Source organism: Gracilinanus agilis, chromosome 1 (genome assembly GCF_016433145.1).
Source record: "Gracilinanus agilis isolate LMUSP501 chromosome 1, AgileGrace, whole genome shotgun sequence".
Taxonomy (NCBI): domain Eukaryota; kingdom Metazoa; phylum Chordata; class Mammalia; order Didelphimorphia; family Didelphidae; genus Gracilinanus; species Gracilinanus agilis.
In genome coordinates this window covers 639,721,066-639,737,508 of record NC_058130.1, presented here as the reverse complement: position 1 = coordinate 639,737,508, position 16,443 = coordinate 639,721,066, and the positions used below count along the sequence as shown (strand labels likewise).

General features: G+C 41.3%; 1 protein-coding gene across 1 annotated transcript in view; it reads right to left on the bottom strand.

The window, feature by feature from the left end:
- SPAG1 (sperm associated antigen 1) overlaps window positions 1–16,443 on the bottom strand; it is a 65,400-nt gene that overhangs the window by 4,739 nt on the left and 44,218 nt on the right. The window contains exons 12-15 of the mRNA XM_044683947.1: window positions 14,088–14,240; window positions 9,126–9,301; window positions 2,242–2,383; window positions 1,511–1,637 (exon numbers count right to left, since the gene is read on the bottom strand). Of these exons, the coding sequence (XP_044539882.1) occupies window positions 1,511–1,637; window positions 2,242–2,383; window positions 9,126–9,301; window positions 14,088–14,240 (598 nt within the window). The remainder of the gene's footprint in view (window positions 1–1,510; window positions 1,638–2,241; window positions 2,384–9,125; window positions 9,302–14,087; window positions 14,241–16,443) is intronic.

The window sequence follows — 16,443 nt, the reverse complement described above, 5'->3', positions numbered from 1 at the left end:
AGCCTGAAGATGTCAGTTGTTTGTTTCACAAAATTTCTGCAAATTTATTTTCTGAGAACAAAAATTATTTTAAATGATTTTAAAATAAAACTATTATCAATATTTAACAAATATTTTGATAACGCCCCTAAATTTTGTTCATCTATTTTTAGGTGGATGTATTTTCACTTCAAAACTTCTGCATGGTGTGAATGCCAAGGAAAAAGGGTAATATAAAACAAAACTCCATCTTTCCTCTAAGCTAAATGTTACTCTAAGATGGGCTAAAAACTTGTTCCCTCACCTTGCTGGCATCAAATAGCAACGGCAGTCATTCCAGTTACGGGCTTAGATGTCCTCGCGTCGCTGTCTCTACCAGAGAGACCTTTTCCTGTCTCTTCTTTCTCCTCTTGGAGCTCAGGCTCTCTTTTTTAGCCTCTTGCTAGTGGCACCTACCAACACTGCCTAGTAATGCTGGCGGTCCTCAGAAACAGTTCCTGGCCCTGGCTAGTTGTGTTTGCTTTAATTATGATAGGAATTGATTCTAGATAAAAAACTAAAATCTATGTAGGAAAGCACAGAATATTAGCGTTAGAAGGCACTAATCATTCAATCCACAAGGGCGGTTTTGTAGAGGAAGCACAGAGGCCACAAAGCTAGTTAAGAGAGGCACAAGTAGACTCAAAGTCTCTGAATTTAGAATTCATCCTAAACTCCAAAGGATTCTTGTCGTCTTTAGAGTAAAATATAAACACCTATGCTGGTGTTCAAAACTCGTTACTGTCTGGCCCAAATTTACCCTGCCAACCAGATTATACATTCCCACCCACCACGAACCCAATCAAGGGAGGCTTCTTGTGTCCCTGGTGCAGGACTCTCCATTTCCCACCCCTGTGTCTTTGCACCTGCGGCCTGCCATCCCTGGAATGTAGCTCCTCTTCTTTCCCAGTCTTACAATCTTTCTTTCCCTTTATGGCTTTAAGCCTTTCCTGATCCTCCAAGCTGCTAGTACTTTCCCTGTTGTTAAAATTACTTTATATCTATTTTGTACATCTCTTATATGTACATGTTTATCTCCTAAAGGAAGGTAAGCTCTTTCTCCCTCCCTCCTGTCCTTCGCAGCTTTCCTTCCTATCCCCCAGTGCCTGGTATATAGTAGATGCTTAATAAATGCCTCTCGGTCATTTGATAATTCGGTTCTCTTTTCCCTCCATGAAAAACTATTATTTCATCTTTCCCATGTTTTTGTTAGTGGAAGCCACTTGATTTGTTTTGACATCATTTTCAGTTTGGAAATTCATAGGATCATAAATTGGGAGCTAGAAGGGACTTCTTGTGCCGTCTTGTCTGGCTCCCCCATGTTATAGCCGAAGAAGCTGGAGCGCAGGAAAGTGAAATAACTGCAACGCTCACATACAGAGCCACAAATAGCAGGGTCAGAATTCGAACCCAGGTCCTCGCACTCCAAATTAGAACTCTTTCCACCGTGCCACAGTGTCTCCTAATATGGCTTCTTTTCCCTTTTTCTTACCTTTAGTCCTTTGTGAGCAAGGCCTCTCCTGTAGAAAGCTTTCACGTTAGACTCTTCTATCTCAAGAGCGCGATCGCAGTCCTGCCTGGCCTCTTCGAAGTGGCCTAACTTCAAGTAGCAGAGAGCCCTGGGGGGAAGGGACAGGCGTCACAGAAGGCAGCGACTGAGGTCAGCGAGCCGCGCAGCCCTGCGCAGCTCGGCTCCGGTACTCCGGGACAATTTTAGGTGCCAGACAACCTATTTCTGATCAAACTCCACGTGGTGCTCATCAAGAGTGGAGAGAACCAGAAAGGTGGGAAAGAGTGGAGAAGCTCTACCCACAGGAGCAGCTAGATTAGGGTAATTAGAACAATTTATATCATTAAACAGGGATAGTCAAGTGGTTCAGTGGGTAGAACGCCGGATCTGGAGACAGGAAGACCCGAGTTCAAATCCAGCCTCAGACACTTCCTAGCTGTAAGACCCTGGACAAGTCACTTCACCCTGCTTGCCTCAGTTTCCTCATCTGTAAAATGAGCTAGAGAAGGAAATGGCAAACCACTCCTTTATCTTTGCCAAGAAAACCCCCCACGGGTTTGGATTTGGATAGGACTGACATGACTGGCCATATATTAAACCCAGAGTCTCGTGCAAATCAATAATGGCAACGACTTCTACTGGAATCTCCTGTCAGCTCAACAGCAACATTAACCCGACAAAACTGGACAAAGGCCGGATCAGACCCAATTTACCTGTTGGTGTAGATGACACATTCGCTGTGATTCACCTTCAAACATTCGCTGTACTTCTCAAGAGCTTCTTTATAGTTTCCTTTCTTTACGAATTCGTTCCCTTCTTCCTTCAGGGCCACAAGCATTTCCTCACATTTTTCACCTACGTGGAAGGAAAAAGGGAATGTTTTCATCCAGGCAGCTTTAAGGGAGTAACAGTGATGGGCCTGGCTCAAGTTAACCCAACTGCGGCTGCTCTCTTCATGTGAGTCAGTGTTAACTAGGAAAGAAAACACCAATTCACAAGGGTAAACTGGATCTACTAAAGCATAGTAATGGTGTATTTAAGAACACAAGTTCTTTCTTTTTATATCCCTTCCCTTCTGTCTCAGAATCAATACTGTGTATTTGTTCCCAGGCAGAAGAGCAGTCAGGCCTAGGCAATGGGAGTTAAGTGACTTGCCCAGGGTCACACAGCTAAGAAGTATGTGAGGTCAAATTTGAAACCACGACCTCCCACCTCTAGGCCTGGCTCTCCATTCACTGAGCCACCTAGCTGTGCTAAGCTAGACAAGTGGGGTTAAGTGACTTACTCAGGGTCACCCAGCTAGGAAATGTCTAAGGCCAAATTTGAACCCAGGACCTCCTGACTTCAGGTCTGGTGCTGTGCCCACTGGGCTAACTAGCTACTCCCATGAGCATCTTAAGATTAAGTACCAGGGTAGATTTGGTGTGTTTGTTCAAATTACTTTTTCTCCACTGAGCGGTTAGGAATGTCTGAGTCACTGCTGGGTAACAGGGAGATCAGAGACCGAGACATTAAGAGGCCTAGCAAAGGGCACGGATGCACCAGAAATGGTTGTTCACTCAATACCTCAAGGTCACAGCAGCTCTTTGGAGCATGTTCTATAGCGGGGATGGCGAACCTATGGCACGGATGCCAAAGTGGCCCGCTGAGTGCTCTCTGTGGGCACACTGCTTCTAGAAGGGCAGAGGGACTTGGGCGGAGCTGCTCACCTCCCCCTCTCCATTCCCATTCCCTGACCCTCTGCCCAGCAGCCAATGGGAATGCACAGGAGGGAAGGTGGGTAGCTCACAGGGGGCAGAGCTGGAGGGGAGCAGAGTACTCGGGGCACACCCCATCCCCTCTCCACTCTTGCTGAAGACATTCTTCAATTCCCCCATCCTTCCACCCAGCAGTCCAATGGGAGCGCTTCCTCCCTCCTCTGTGTGGGGTAAGGGGTGGGCAGGGTGCACCTGGGACTCAGTGGGGGGAGGGGCAAAGCACACAGTCTCTGGGGGGGACAGGCATGGCACTGGGTCAGAGGGGTGGGTGGGGTAGGGGTGGGGCCAAGCACTTCATCTCTGAAAGGTTTGCCATCACTGTTCTATAGCATCTTCCCACATGTTATAGTATAGTGTCAAGACGATACTCAAATAGGGCCTTAATCAAGCTGATGACTACTTGTAAATGTTAATAAGTTTAATTTTGAATGTCAACCACAGATTATTTTTTATCTATAACCTGAACCTAAAGTTTAGTTTTGTGTACGTGGTGTACTCTTATTTCAGAACCTGTGACATTTTAAAAATAGTAACTATAAATAAAATAGTAATTTACTTCCTGTGGCAAACAGAACTGAAGGGCACATCTACTGTAAGATGCAAGAAGAAAAGTCACTACTCATTACTTGAAAAATAAAAAATCATATCTCTCATAGCTCTAACCTAAAGGACTATAATTTAAAATGCTTAAAAACTAGAATTCATGAAGACCCATGAATTGAATAGTGTGCTAAAGAAAACCTAGATTTTAAGAAAGAACAATAATAATCAATTTAAACATTCTATTATGTACCTGACACAGCTACTCTACATGAGAGGCAGAATAGTGTGGTAAACAGAGAGATGGCCTTGGATCAGGATCCCCTCGGGCATATACATGCTGTGACCCAAGACAGGGTTCTAGGCAGCTCTGCAAGACAGGGAGTTCCGGAGAAGGTGGGGATCTACATTGGTAGAGAGAGCTTCCCCTCCTAGGAGGAATTCCCTGTACCAATGACATCCTAGAGTCAGTCTCTCTCCTTCTACAAATAGTTGTTCAGGCATTTTTGATGAAGGGATTCATTTCTTTTTGCCCTCCAAAACAAAGAGGTCCTAGTTCAATGCATTCAAAATGCTCTTTAAAGACCAAACCTCACACTTTACTGAGATTGTTCACTGAGCTCTCTAACCTTCCTGCCATCTCTCTCTCCCCTCTCTGCCTGTCTCTCAGTCTCTTTCTCTTTCTCTCCCCTCATCTTAAAACTCACTTTATCTATTAGCTCCCTCTACTAGGCCCAGGATCTCTTCCATCCTTTAAGAACAAAACAAACACCACCACCACCACCAAAATCCCCACTTTTATTGACATCATCTCAAGCTTCCTTTCATAGCCAAACTCCTGGGGGGAAATCACTTATTTACTTATTTTTAAACCTCTAGCAATCAGGTCTACCCCTTGCTTTCCAAGGTTGCTCATGAGCTCTTGAGTAACGTATTTGATGACCTTTTCTTAGTGCTGATCCTCCCTGCCACCTCTGCAACACCTGACCCTGACGACCCTTCCTCCTTCTGGACGCTCCCTTGGTTCTCTCTCTACTTGTCTGACCACTCCTCAGTTCTCGGCTTGACGTTCCTCTATACATCTTGTCTTGGACCTTCTTTTTTGGTGATTTCATCGACTCCCAAAGGCTTAATTACCTCTAGCAGATGACTCACAGGCTCTGCTTATCCATGCATCTCTCGCCTGAGCTCCACTCCAGCATTCCCAACTGCAGGCAGCTCCCTATTGTCTCTAGGATAAAACCCAAATGACTTTGTTTGGCACATAAAGCCCCTGACAATGCGGCTCTAACCTACATATTAGACTCATTTCACATTCCAGCCAAACTAGTCAACTTGCTGTCCCTGGACGTGACATTCCGTTTCCCACTGCCTTCTAGAATCTCTAACGCCAGTAAAAGCTCAGCTCAAGTTCGACCTCTTAAAAGAGGCCCTTCTGATCTCCGCCAGGGGTGAGTTCTGCCCGCACTGGACAGAGCACCCAACCTGAAGTGCAGACGCAGGACAGCAGTGTGAGCTTGGAGAAGTTATACTGAACTTCTGTTTGACTCAGCTTCCTATCTATAAGATGGGGATAATAACACTTACCTAAGAACCAATAAGATAATATTTATAAAGCATTAGAACAGGGTCTGGCACATAGTAGGCACTTAAGGAATACTTAGTCATTCCCCTCTACTCCCCCCCCCCCCCAAGATTTGATTTGTTAAAAGAACCTGTATCCCATTCTTGTGTCTATACTGATAGCAGAAAACCTTTAACCCTCATTCTGGAAATAGCCAAGAGTCATCTGGAGCTAAGTTTGATAGATCAAGCTAGATAATAATACTTTGGGTAACAAAATGAATCATCCTGGCTAGGAAGTAATTAGCCTGATTTTTTTAGATCTTGTAACTTAAATTTTTGTTCAAGATTTCTCTACCAAAGGGTTACCTTTAGACTGATGATGCCACACTGGGCGGCAGAAAGGTTAATTGGACTGAAGTCCAAAAGGAAAAAGAGTAAGAAGGTACCAAGCAGCTCTAAATGAGTTCAAGTCACCAGGCCCAGATGAACTATATCCCACTACACAGAAAGCACTTGCAAATGGGAGTGGTAAATCATTAGGACACAGTGGTTTAAAGAATTATGGTGGGAAACATGACTGGAGAGAGGAAAATATTGCCTAGCCATTTCCAAAAAAGGAAGCTAAGGGTAGATACTTCAACTCTAGACCAATGAGGGTAATTTTGATTACTAGTAAGTCATAGAAGAGATTATTAAAAAGAAGGTTTGTGAGGATAGCAAGGTGGCTCAGTGGACAGAGAGCCAGGCCTGGGAGACAGAAGGTCCTGCATGTGACCCTGGGCAAGTCACTTGACCCCCAATGCCTACCCCTTATCACTTTTCTGCCTTAGAACCAATACAAAGTTTTGATTATAAGATGGAAGATAAGGGTTTTGTTTTTTTTTTTTTTAAAAAAAAGGAAGGTTTCTGTGCACATAGAAAAGGAGAAAGTGGCCATGAACAGCCAATATGCATCCCTTAAGGAAAAAAGTCATGTCACATTAACCTCATTTCTGTTTTTTTATTTTAAATTTTTATTTCATTTTAAATATTTATAGTTACACATTTCATGTTCTTTCCCTCTCCCCCAAACCCCTCCACCCCCTGTAGCTGACTTACAATTCCACTGGGTTTTACATGTATCATTAAGACCTAATTCCATATTATTGGTAGTTGGACTAGAGTTATCATTTAGCATCTACCTCTCATTTCTGTTTTTGAAAGGGTTATTAGACTAGAATCAGGAGAATGTCATAGATAATAGTATATTTGGAAAGACTTCTGACAATCTTTCATGACATATTAGTAATTATTTTAGAAATATTTTATTCTGAACTTAAACACCAAAAAAGGACTTATTATACACAATAGAACACAAAAAAAGAATTTTATAATCAAAGCACAAATCTCCATTTCAATATTGCTTACATCTTTTTAAAAATTCCACGTTACTTTTTTCTTTCTTTTTTAAAAACTCTTACCTTCCATCTTAAAAATCAATAATGTGTATTGGTTCCAAGGATCTAGGAGGCGTCTGAGGTCACATTTGAACCCAAGGCCTCCTGTCTCTGGGTCTGGCTCTTTATTCACTTGAGCCACCCAGCTGCCCCTTCCTACTACTTTCAAAACTGCCCTGCTTTTCTTATGCTTCATTCTGAACTTCTTTCTGTTCTCTTCTGCATATTATAAGAACTATTATAATGGTCCTCTTTCTTTCTTTCTTTCTTTCTTTCTTTCTTTCTTTCTTTCTTTCTGTTTTTGCATTTTGATACACTTGTATACAAAGTAAAGTGATTCTGTTCAATAAGCATTTATAAAGTGCTAAACACTGTGCTAGCCTCTAGAGTTCCAAGGCCAAAAGAAAGAAACAAACAAAAAAGACTTAAGATTCATGTCAAAAAGGACCTGGGAGATCTAATGGAAGGAAAACCCAATGAATCAATAGCATGATGGAGTGGTCAAAAGTGCTCAGGCTGCATAGGCTGCAATGGGAGAAGTCTACGGTACAGGAGACATTAGTTCTAATGTATCATGCCCTGGTTAGGACACACTTGGCAGGGTGAGGCCAAGATGGCAGCTTAGTCACAGCAAAAGATAGAATTGCTTCAAGAATCCTCTCAAACTAACCTTAAAATAGCACCTCAAAATGATAGGAGTCACAAACCAACAAGGAGGTGAAGTAAGGGGACTATCCTGCTGAATATAACTTTATAGATGGGTAGAAGGAGTCGATTTTCATGGGACAGGGGAACTGGAAGCAAAACTGCACACAGAGGAGTGCTGGCCAACTGCCCACCACCTACAACACCAGGTTCCAAACCTGGGCGCAGGCTAGCTTTAGAATCCCAGGACCCTGCCCAAAACAAAAGCAGAGCACCCCTCATTCACCCCCTTGAAGCCCTGGCACCAGCCTGCAGTGAGGCTCACAAAGTCCACAGTGCTTGACTCTTTCAAGCCTGCACTGCAGTGAAGCCCCTAGTCCCACAGTGCTCTAAGTTCTTCAAGTCATCAGCAAAGGAGACTGAATCAGCAGTTTTCAGAGCTCCCAGTCCATAGGCAAAAAAAGGCTGAGAAAATGAGTAAACAGAAAAAGAAACACCTAACCACAGAAAATTTCTCTGGAGACAAAGAGCAAAGCACAGACTCCATGGGGGACAGTGAGATCACAGCAGCCATGTGCAAAACTTCAAAGAAAAACAGGAATTGGTCTTAGGTGCTGGAAGAGCTCAAAAAAGGGATTCAAAAATCTAATAATAGAGGTAGAAGAAAAATGGGAAAAAAGAACTGAAAGTAATGCAAAAAAAAAAAATAACAGCTTAAAACAAAATTGGCCAAGTAGAAAAAGAGGCATAAAATCGAGTTTCCTAAAAAACAGACTTGACTTACTGGAAAAAGAGGTAAAAAAAATCCAATGAAGAAAAGTGTTCCATGAAAAGTAGAATGGACCAAATGGAAAAGGAGGATCAAAAGGACATGGAAGAAAATCAGTCTTTAAAAATTCAAATTGAGCAAATAGAAAGAAGTTAATGGCTTCATGAGACATTAAGAAATAATAAAACAAAATCAAAAGAATGAAAAAAATGACAGTTGAAATATTATGTCTAACTCTGGGAATCACAATTTGAAGGGACAATGACAAGCTCAAAGGTGTACACAGGAAGATGAGCAAAATAGTAAAGGCACTCAAAACTCTACCCCAAAGGTATCAGTAAATTGGCTCTGAAAGCAGCTCCCAAAATAGGTTCTTTGGTGGCAGGGATGATAGTCAGGGAGATCTTTGTATACATCCAACCTCAGATGCTATTAGCTGAGTGACCAAAAGCAGGCATTCAAGCACTTTCAGTCCTAGTTTCCACAGGGATGTTGTGCATAGTAAATGACATAATAGATATAAAATGCTTTCCAAACCTAAAAGCTAGTTATTATTTTTATGAATTTCAAAAACGTTTTGACCAATGTCATCATCATTGGAATGTGTGTACAGCTTCCTAAGGTAACTAATTTGAAGGGTGATAATTAAATGATCTCTATATAGATACAGACATTAAGAAATGCATTTTTAAAAAAATCTTCATTCCTCCAGTTGTCTCTCATACAAGGGCTGATTTTGGTTTTGTGTAACACCATGGAAATAGGAAAACATTAATATACAAAGAATTATGCTTCAATAAACTGTGTGGTTTGGGCTTTATCCTAGCACAAGGTCTTGCAGGGAGGGACAAGTGAGGCATTAAAATGACATATGACTTGCATACCTGTGACATTAGATTTTTGATGGTGCCCGGAATCAGTTGTTCCATTTTGTGTCATCTGGGCTGCAGGATCTCCTCCATCCAATCTATGTAACTGAACTGAAAAGGGAACAGTTGGAATCGGTGATAGTTTCTCCCTCCAAGTTGGGCCATCTTGATCTATTAAAGTTTTTGTTATTCTAAAAAGAAAAAGAAAAAATTAGTTACTTCCACTAATTACAGAATTTGTTTTTTTTTGGTATCACATAAGATTTCACATTACAGTAAAACTGATAAATGTTGTTTTTTTAATCTGAAAAAATGATTTTTAAAAACTTAATTAAGTATATTTTCCCATGGTTACATGATTCGTGTTCTTTCCCTCCCCTCTTCCCTCCCTTCTCCCAGAGCTGACAAGCAATTCCACTGGGTTATACATATATCATTGTTCAAAACCTGTTTCCATATTAGTATTTGCAATAGAGTAATCATTTAAAGTGAAAATCCCCAATCATATCCCCTTCGAACCATGTGTTCAAGAAGTTGTTTTCCTTCTGTGTTTCTACTCCCACAGTTCTTCCTCTGGATGTGGATAGCATTCTTTTTCATAAATGACAAATTTTTTATAAACTTATGATGCTATTCAATATGTTCCTTTGGGCAAAATATATAAACCTCGGCTATTTCTAGCCTCTGTGGCTATTGAAGTCCATAACAGATTAAAGACACTTCTGAAACCCCAACTGTTGCAGTGAGCACTAAATTATGAAATAAAATTAATGTAATTTTTATTAAGAAAAAATATTTTCTCACCAATATGTTACTGATTTGGTCACAGGCACATTTAAAAGCTTACTTGTGAAGAGATGAAATGTAAGAATGAAATGCAGTAGTTCTGGGGGAAAGTTTCCTCCTTTAACATTTAATTATTATACAAATTAGCGAAGTTTTATCCTTAAAAATAACCAAATTGACAGTAACGTTTTTAGATCCTAGTTTTATCAGTGAATTGTTTAAAAACATTCACTTATTTATTAAACTGTTAGGAGGGATAAATGTTACATAATATTTATTTCCTCTTAAAAATTTTTATAGTTATTATATTCTTACCTTGTACTTTTCATCTCTAAAATCATTCTAGCTATATCATTTATATGTTTACAAAGCACGTCGACTAGAGAATGACATATTACCAGTTATTCCTGTGACACACTTTACCTTTGATATATAGTAGTGACTATTAAAAACCCTACCATTCTAACATACTTTTGAAAATCATGATCTTCTGAGTTTATTCCAAATAAACTGGAAGCTCTCCCACTTAAGATTACAAACAAAATGGTAGCCAGTCTTAGAATAATGCATTTCTAACAATATTTTGGTAACACCAGTTGCTGCCCACTTGATACTAATGTGATTGACTGAGAATCAATAGGATTCACTTGAATTATTTACAGTCAGCTTCAGGTTAGTCTTGTGTATTAGAGGTCTTGTATTTACTAGTATTCATACATATACTTCAGTACAGAAAACCAATGAATAACCACCTCAAACTGCAGATGGAAAAGAAGCTTCAGAGAAAGAATTTGCAAGCAAAAAATGAATTACCAGCAGAGAAGAAGGAAGAAGCAGCTGAAAAAAGGTGATGTGTTGCCAGGGAGTAAATAGCTATGTGCAGGGAAATCTAAAAACATAAGAGATGCCTAGAGAAGAAGAGAGGAATATGGTTAAAAGAGGATAAAATAAAATGAGCATGTAATTTTTTAATCAAGCTACTGATGTTCAGTTTTCCATTATTGAAATTTAATATAGCAAAAAAGCAAATGATTATGGACTTAATAAGTGGATATGGAATATTTTTTAAAGAGTATCTCTGTAACTGGGCATGTACAAATAGTCAAGCTGGTCAGAGTCCCCAAATGTGATTTTAAAAATTATAAAGCCACAAAAGGATAAAGCCTTCAAGATTTCCTAAATAAGGGCAGCTGGGTGGCTCAGCGGATTGAGAACCAGTCCTAGAGATGGGAAGTTCTGGGTTCAAATTTGACCTCAGACATTTCCTAGCTGTGTGACCCTGGGTAAGTCCCTTAACCCCCATTGTCTAGCCTTTACTGCTCTTCTGCCTTAGAACCAATACACAGTGCTGATTCTGACAGAAGTAAAAAGTTTTTTTTTTTTTTTTTAAGTTCATAAACAAGTAAAAAGGAAATTTTTTGAAGTGGCCTTTGTCTATACATAAAAATACTGGAAAAAATGTAGTGGTGTCAAGGGTTGACTCTGTATATCCTCACCTCTAATCTAATCCTCCCATCAGCACCTGACAAAATCCAAAATACCATCTTTCTCATGTCCTTCCTCCTGCTTCAGAACTTGGTAATGTGGTATATTGGAAAGACCGAATGTTAATCTAGAATCTAGACAAGTCAGGTTTTTTTAAGAGCTAGGCAATGGGAGTTGAGTGACTCGCCCAGGGTCACACAGCTAGAAGGTTCCTGAGGCCAGATGTGACCCTTGTCTCTCCATCCACTGAGCCATCTCACTGCCCCACCTAACAACCTTTGATAAAGAGAAACTATTTTCTATTTACCCCAGAACTGGGGGTCATTACCAATGCGGGGTAGATAAAGACCTAGAACAGAAGGGAGCCTGGAATGCCCCAGCTGGCTATGGCTTCCTCCCTACATAAAAACTGACCTCATAAAAATCCCCCCTCCTGGAGAACTGGCCAGGCCTCTCTCCCTTTTCAGAAGAGGAAAGCAGGCTTGGGGCTCCCCCATCAGGGCTCTCTCCACCCCTCAACAACAGAATCCAGTCTAAAGTCAGCGTCGTAGCATTCTGACTGGGGTGACCTTATTTCCTACAACTTAACGACCATCTTTTAGGGGGCAGCTCAGCAGCATGGTGAGCAAAGTACCAGGCCTGGAATCGAGGCAACTCATCTTCATGAATTCAAATCTGGCTTCAGACCCTGGGCGACCCTGTTGGCCTCGGCGTCCTCATCTGTCAAATGAGCTAGAGAAGGAAAAGGCACACTGCTCCAGGATCTTTGCCATGAAAACCCCAAATGAGGTCCCCAAGAGTCGGGCAGGGCTGAAACAATGCCACAGAATTCTCCTTTTCAGGCTCTAGCCTGTCCCTCAAACATCTATTACTCGTTCCCTCCACTCTGTTTTTTATGTAGGCTCCCCCTGAGGTCCTCCCATGCCCCTCTCTGACAATACCATTCCTGGCCTCCTTTAAGGGTCACCTCAGGTACTACCTCTTCTATGAAACTTCTCCTAATAACTCTGACCCAAAATGATCTTTTTCCCCAGAGGCCATGTTTTGGCACCTGATTACACTGTAGCTTACATTTTCCCCCAATTTTTTACTACATTTAAGACTTATCAGGGAAGCTAGGTGGCTCAGTAGACAGGGATCCAGACCTAGATAGGAGGTCCTGAGTTCAAATCCAGCTTCATATACTTCCTGCCTGTGCCTAGCCCTTACCTCTCTTCTGCCTTGGAATTAATACTTAGTTTTGATTCTAAGACAGAAAGTAAAAGGTTTTTTGTTTTTTGTTTTTTGTTTTTGTTTTTTTTAAAGCTCTATCTCCCGAGTCACTTAACGATCCCTCTAATAACTTTTTTTTAAAAAAAAAAACCTTACATTCCATCTTAGAATTAGTACAGTGCATTGGTTCCAAAGCTAGGCAATAGGGGTTAAGTGACTTGCCCAGGATCACACAGTTAGGAAGTGTCTGAGTCTAGATTTGAAACCAGAATCTCCCATCTCTAAGCCTGGCTCCAAATCCAATGGGCCACCCAGCTGCCCCTTATTAACTTTTAAAGCCCTTTAGAAGCTGGCCCCTTCCTGCCTTTCCAGTTTTCTTATACTTTACTTCCTTGTCATGTGATGAAGGGCCTTCTTGCTCATCTTAGCACATGATTCTCCATCTCCCAACTCAACTTCCTTGTGACTAGCTGTCCCCAATGCTGGCAATATTCTCCCTTCTTGTCTCCATCTCTTAGCTTCTCTGGCTTCCGTCAAGACTCAGGTCAAGTCCTGCCTTCTGTAAGAAGGCTTTCCTAATCTCACTTAATGATAGTGCCTTCTCTCTGAAATAATCTCTAATGTATTATATTTCTCTCTTTCCTTCTATCCATCCATCCGTCAGTCTGTCTATATCTTGTATGTTCATAGCCATCTGCATGTTGTCTTCCCATAATGCTATGAGTTCTTGAGGCAAGAAAAATATTTTTGCCTTTCTTTGTGTCACATATGCTTGTTAACTTGACTAATAATACAACTACTATCAGGTGGTAGTGGTGATGGTGGTGGTGAGAAGAATTATTTGTGAGATTATTAGACAGTAAAAAGAGGAAAAACATTGACAGGTAAGAAAACACAGGTTAGCTAAAGGCACTTATGATTATATCCAAATAGGATTTTAATTAGAAAAGATATATTCCTTGGTGCCTCCCCCAAACAAAAAAGTGAAATAAGATACACCAGTAAAGACTTGAATCTTTTGAAATGGATTATGACATTAGGATCATTGAAGAGGGCAGAAATGTAATTAAAAGAGATTAAAATCAGAAACTACATCCCAGGATGAGACTATGATTTTTATAATGTACAAAACAGAAGCTGGAGTAATGATAATATTATTGTGATTTCTTCCTTTCTTTTTAAATCCTTATCAATTCTAAGACAGTAAAGTGGAAAGGACTAGGCAATCAGAATTAAGTGACTTGCACAAGGTCACACAGCTAGGCCACATTTTAACCCAGGTCTTCCCAACTCCATGTTTGGCTCATCTTTGCTAACTAGCTGCCCCTATTACTGTGACTTCAACTACTCTTGGCAATCATAAAGTTGTTTTACTTTCCTTGAAAGACTGTTAAATCTAAAATTCTGTGATATCTAAATTGGACAATCAATTAAAGCAATTCAATTTAATTAGACATATAATAGTCCTTCTGCAAACAACAAAAATTAGATTACCTGTTAATGCTGTCATTGGCCGACTGTATTCTGTTGTCTATTTGCAATACTGTTTTATAATCTACATAAGCTTTCCGATATTGCTCTGTGGTTTCATATGCCATTGCTCGTCTCAAGAGAGGTTTTATAGAAAATGGCTGAAGTTCCAGGGCCCTAAATGAAGAGGAAAAATAATAAAATGCAACTTAAAATATTTCTAATTTTCAAAAATCAAATTCAAAATGACTATATAGTGTAGAATAATGTATTTTCCAAAGAAATTTCCTCATAGTGACCTGATGGCATACCAGAAGTTACATCCAAATAGGACATTAGTAGCTAAACATAAAATGGAATTTACAAAGATATTATTTAGAAGCAAATGCAAAACCACGAACTTTGCCATTTCATTTATTCTTTTATTGTTTCATGTTTGTCCACTTTGTCTCCTCAATTCACTACAAACTCCTCAGCCTGGCACTTTGCCTCAGGCTAAGAAACCAGCTGTGTCTAACAGCCAGCAGTCCACGCAGGGCAGGAAGGAGACGAATGATTCAGAGGAACAGTGAGTAAGGCGCTATCCTATGCAGGATATTGTATTCCATAAAGAAGAGGCACAGAATTAAGCTTTCACAGAGCTGACGAGTCTATTAATTGGATAAGACACATGCCCAGGGAAACTTAAGCTACGAGATACAATCATCACAGGTAGATGAAAGAGTTGCAAAATAAGTGCTTCATCGCCACAAGGAGGTTGCGAGCAGGCACAGAAATGAGGCTGATAGATCTACAAGTAGAAAGGAAGGAGGGCACAAACGGAACACGTTCCAGAGGAAGAGACCATCCCCGGAAGTCTGTCTCCGGCAGGTGAGACTAGAGTCAGCCCCCAAAGATGGTCAGGAAGACCATTCCCGGGTCAGGTAAAGACAGACTTCTAAACCCGCGGAGAGAAGACTGGAAGCTTCTTGAGGAGAAAGACAAGTTCCAGTTTTGCTCACGTGTCCCAGCGCACAGCGTGCACACGGTGCTTCTTGGCATGGAATGAAAGAGCCGCGGAGGATGTGAGGAGGAAAGTGAAAGTCTTACTACAGCTTCTGGTCAGTGGAGAGGCTGAGAGGAGGCGCCTGGAGACAAGGGGAAAGCATCGGCTGAGCGCGGCCAGGGAGCCCCGAGCGAGCTCGGGGAGGAGGCGTGTGTGTGGGCCGGGTCCTTGTTGCCTAGCACTGCTCCCGCTCGCTCTGCCGCGGAACCCCAGCACGCGCCACCTCCACTTTAGGTCTCTCTTCCTTTGCCCTTGCTGCCAACCCAGGCTCGGAGTAGGCTCCCTCCTCGTCTTGGCCTCTAGAAATCCTTAGTTTCCTTCCAGATTCGACCTTTTGCATTTGGCTTTTCTTGGTCGGTAAAGCGTGCCTTTCCTCACCACGGTTACTTTGTGGCTTTTATGTGCGTGTGGCCTTTATAATATCTGTACTTGTATCCCTACTCAGTAGCCCTCCTGGAGGGCAGGGACTTCTCTCTTTGTATCCTTGCATTTAGCAGAAGGACCAGCACACAGTAGGTACTTAATCAGTGCCTCTTGTTTGACATACGGAAGGTGAAGTTTTTAAAACTGTAGATATATACAAATGAGTATGCTTCTATCAACCAATAAAACTTGTTATTGTTATCTAACTAAATGTGTCAATGGGCCAAGTGCTGAACAAATCAAGTTACACAATAAAGGTCCCATTTTCCAGGATTTTACCAGAATATAGATAATCTGACAAAGGTCACCATAAACTCAAGCTTCCCCTCAAAAAACACAGTGGTAGGGGTCAAGAGATGTTGGTGCTAGAGCTGACTAGCTGTGGAATTTTGTGTGAGCCATAACTTCTCTGAGCCTCACTGCCCTCATCTGCAAAATGGAAACAAAATTCCCGCCACCACTATTGCACGTGCTTGTGAGCATCAAATGGGATCATGTGTGGAATTCAATTCAATACACATATATTAACTAGCCACCAGGTACAAGACACTGTGCTAGGCACTAGGGAGTCCAAGATGATAAGCAACATAATCCTTGCCTTCAAGGAGCTTACAGTCTACTGAGGGTGATGATTTGCACACAAATAAGATAAGAGTGTGACAGGAGCAAAGCTCAGATTCAAAAATTCTTTAGGAAAACTTGCATGAGGAGAGAAGAAGAGGCCACAGAATGATTCACAGAACAAGCACCAGAATTGGGCCTTGAAGGAAGAAGATTTCAATAATAAGAATGAGGTTGGGATGAATTCCAGGTGCAGGGAACTACCTGCACAAATAGGAGATTGTGAAACAATTAGCAATCCAGTTCAGCTGGCCACGGGATATGGGAAGGAGAGTGATAAGAGAGAAAGCT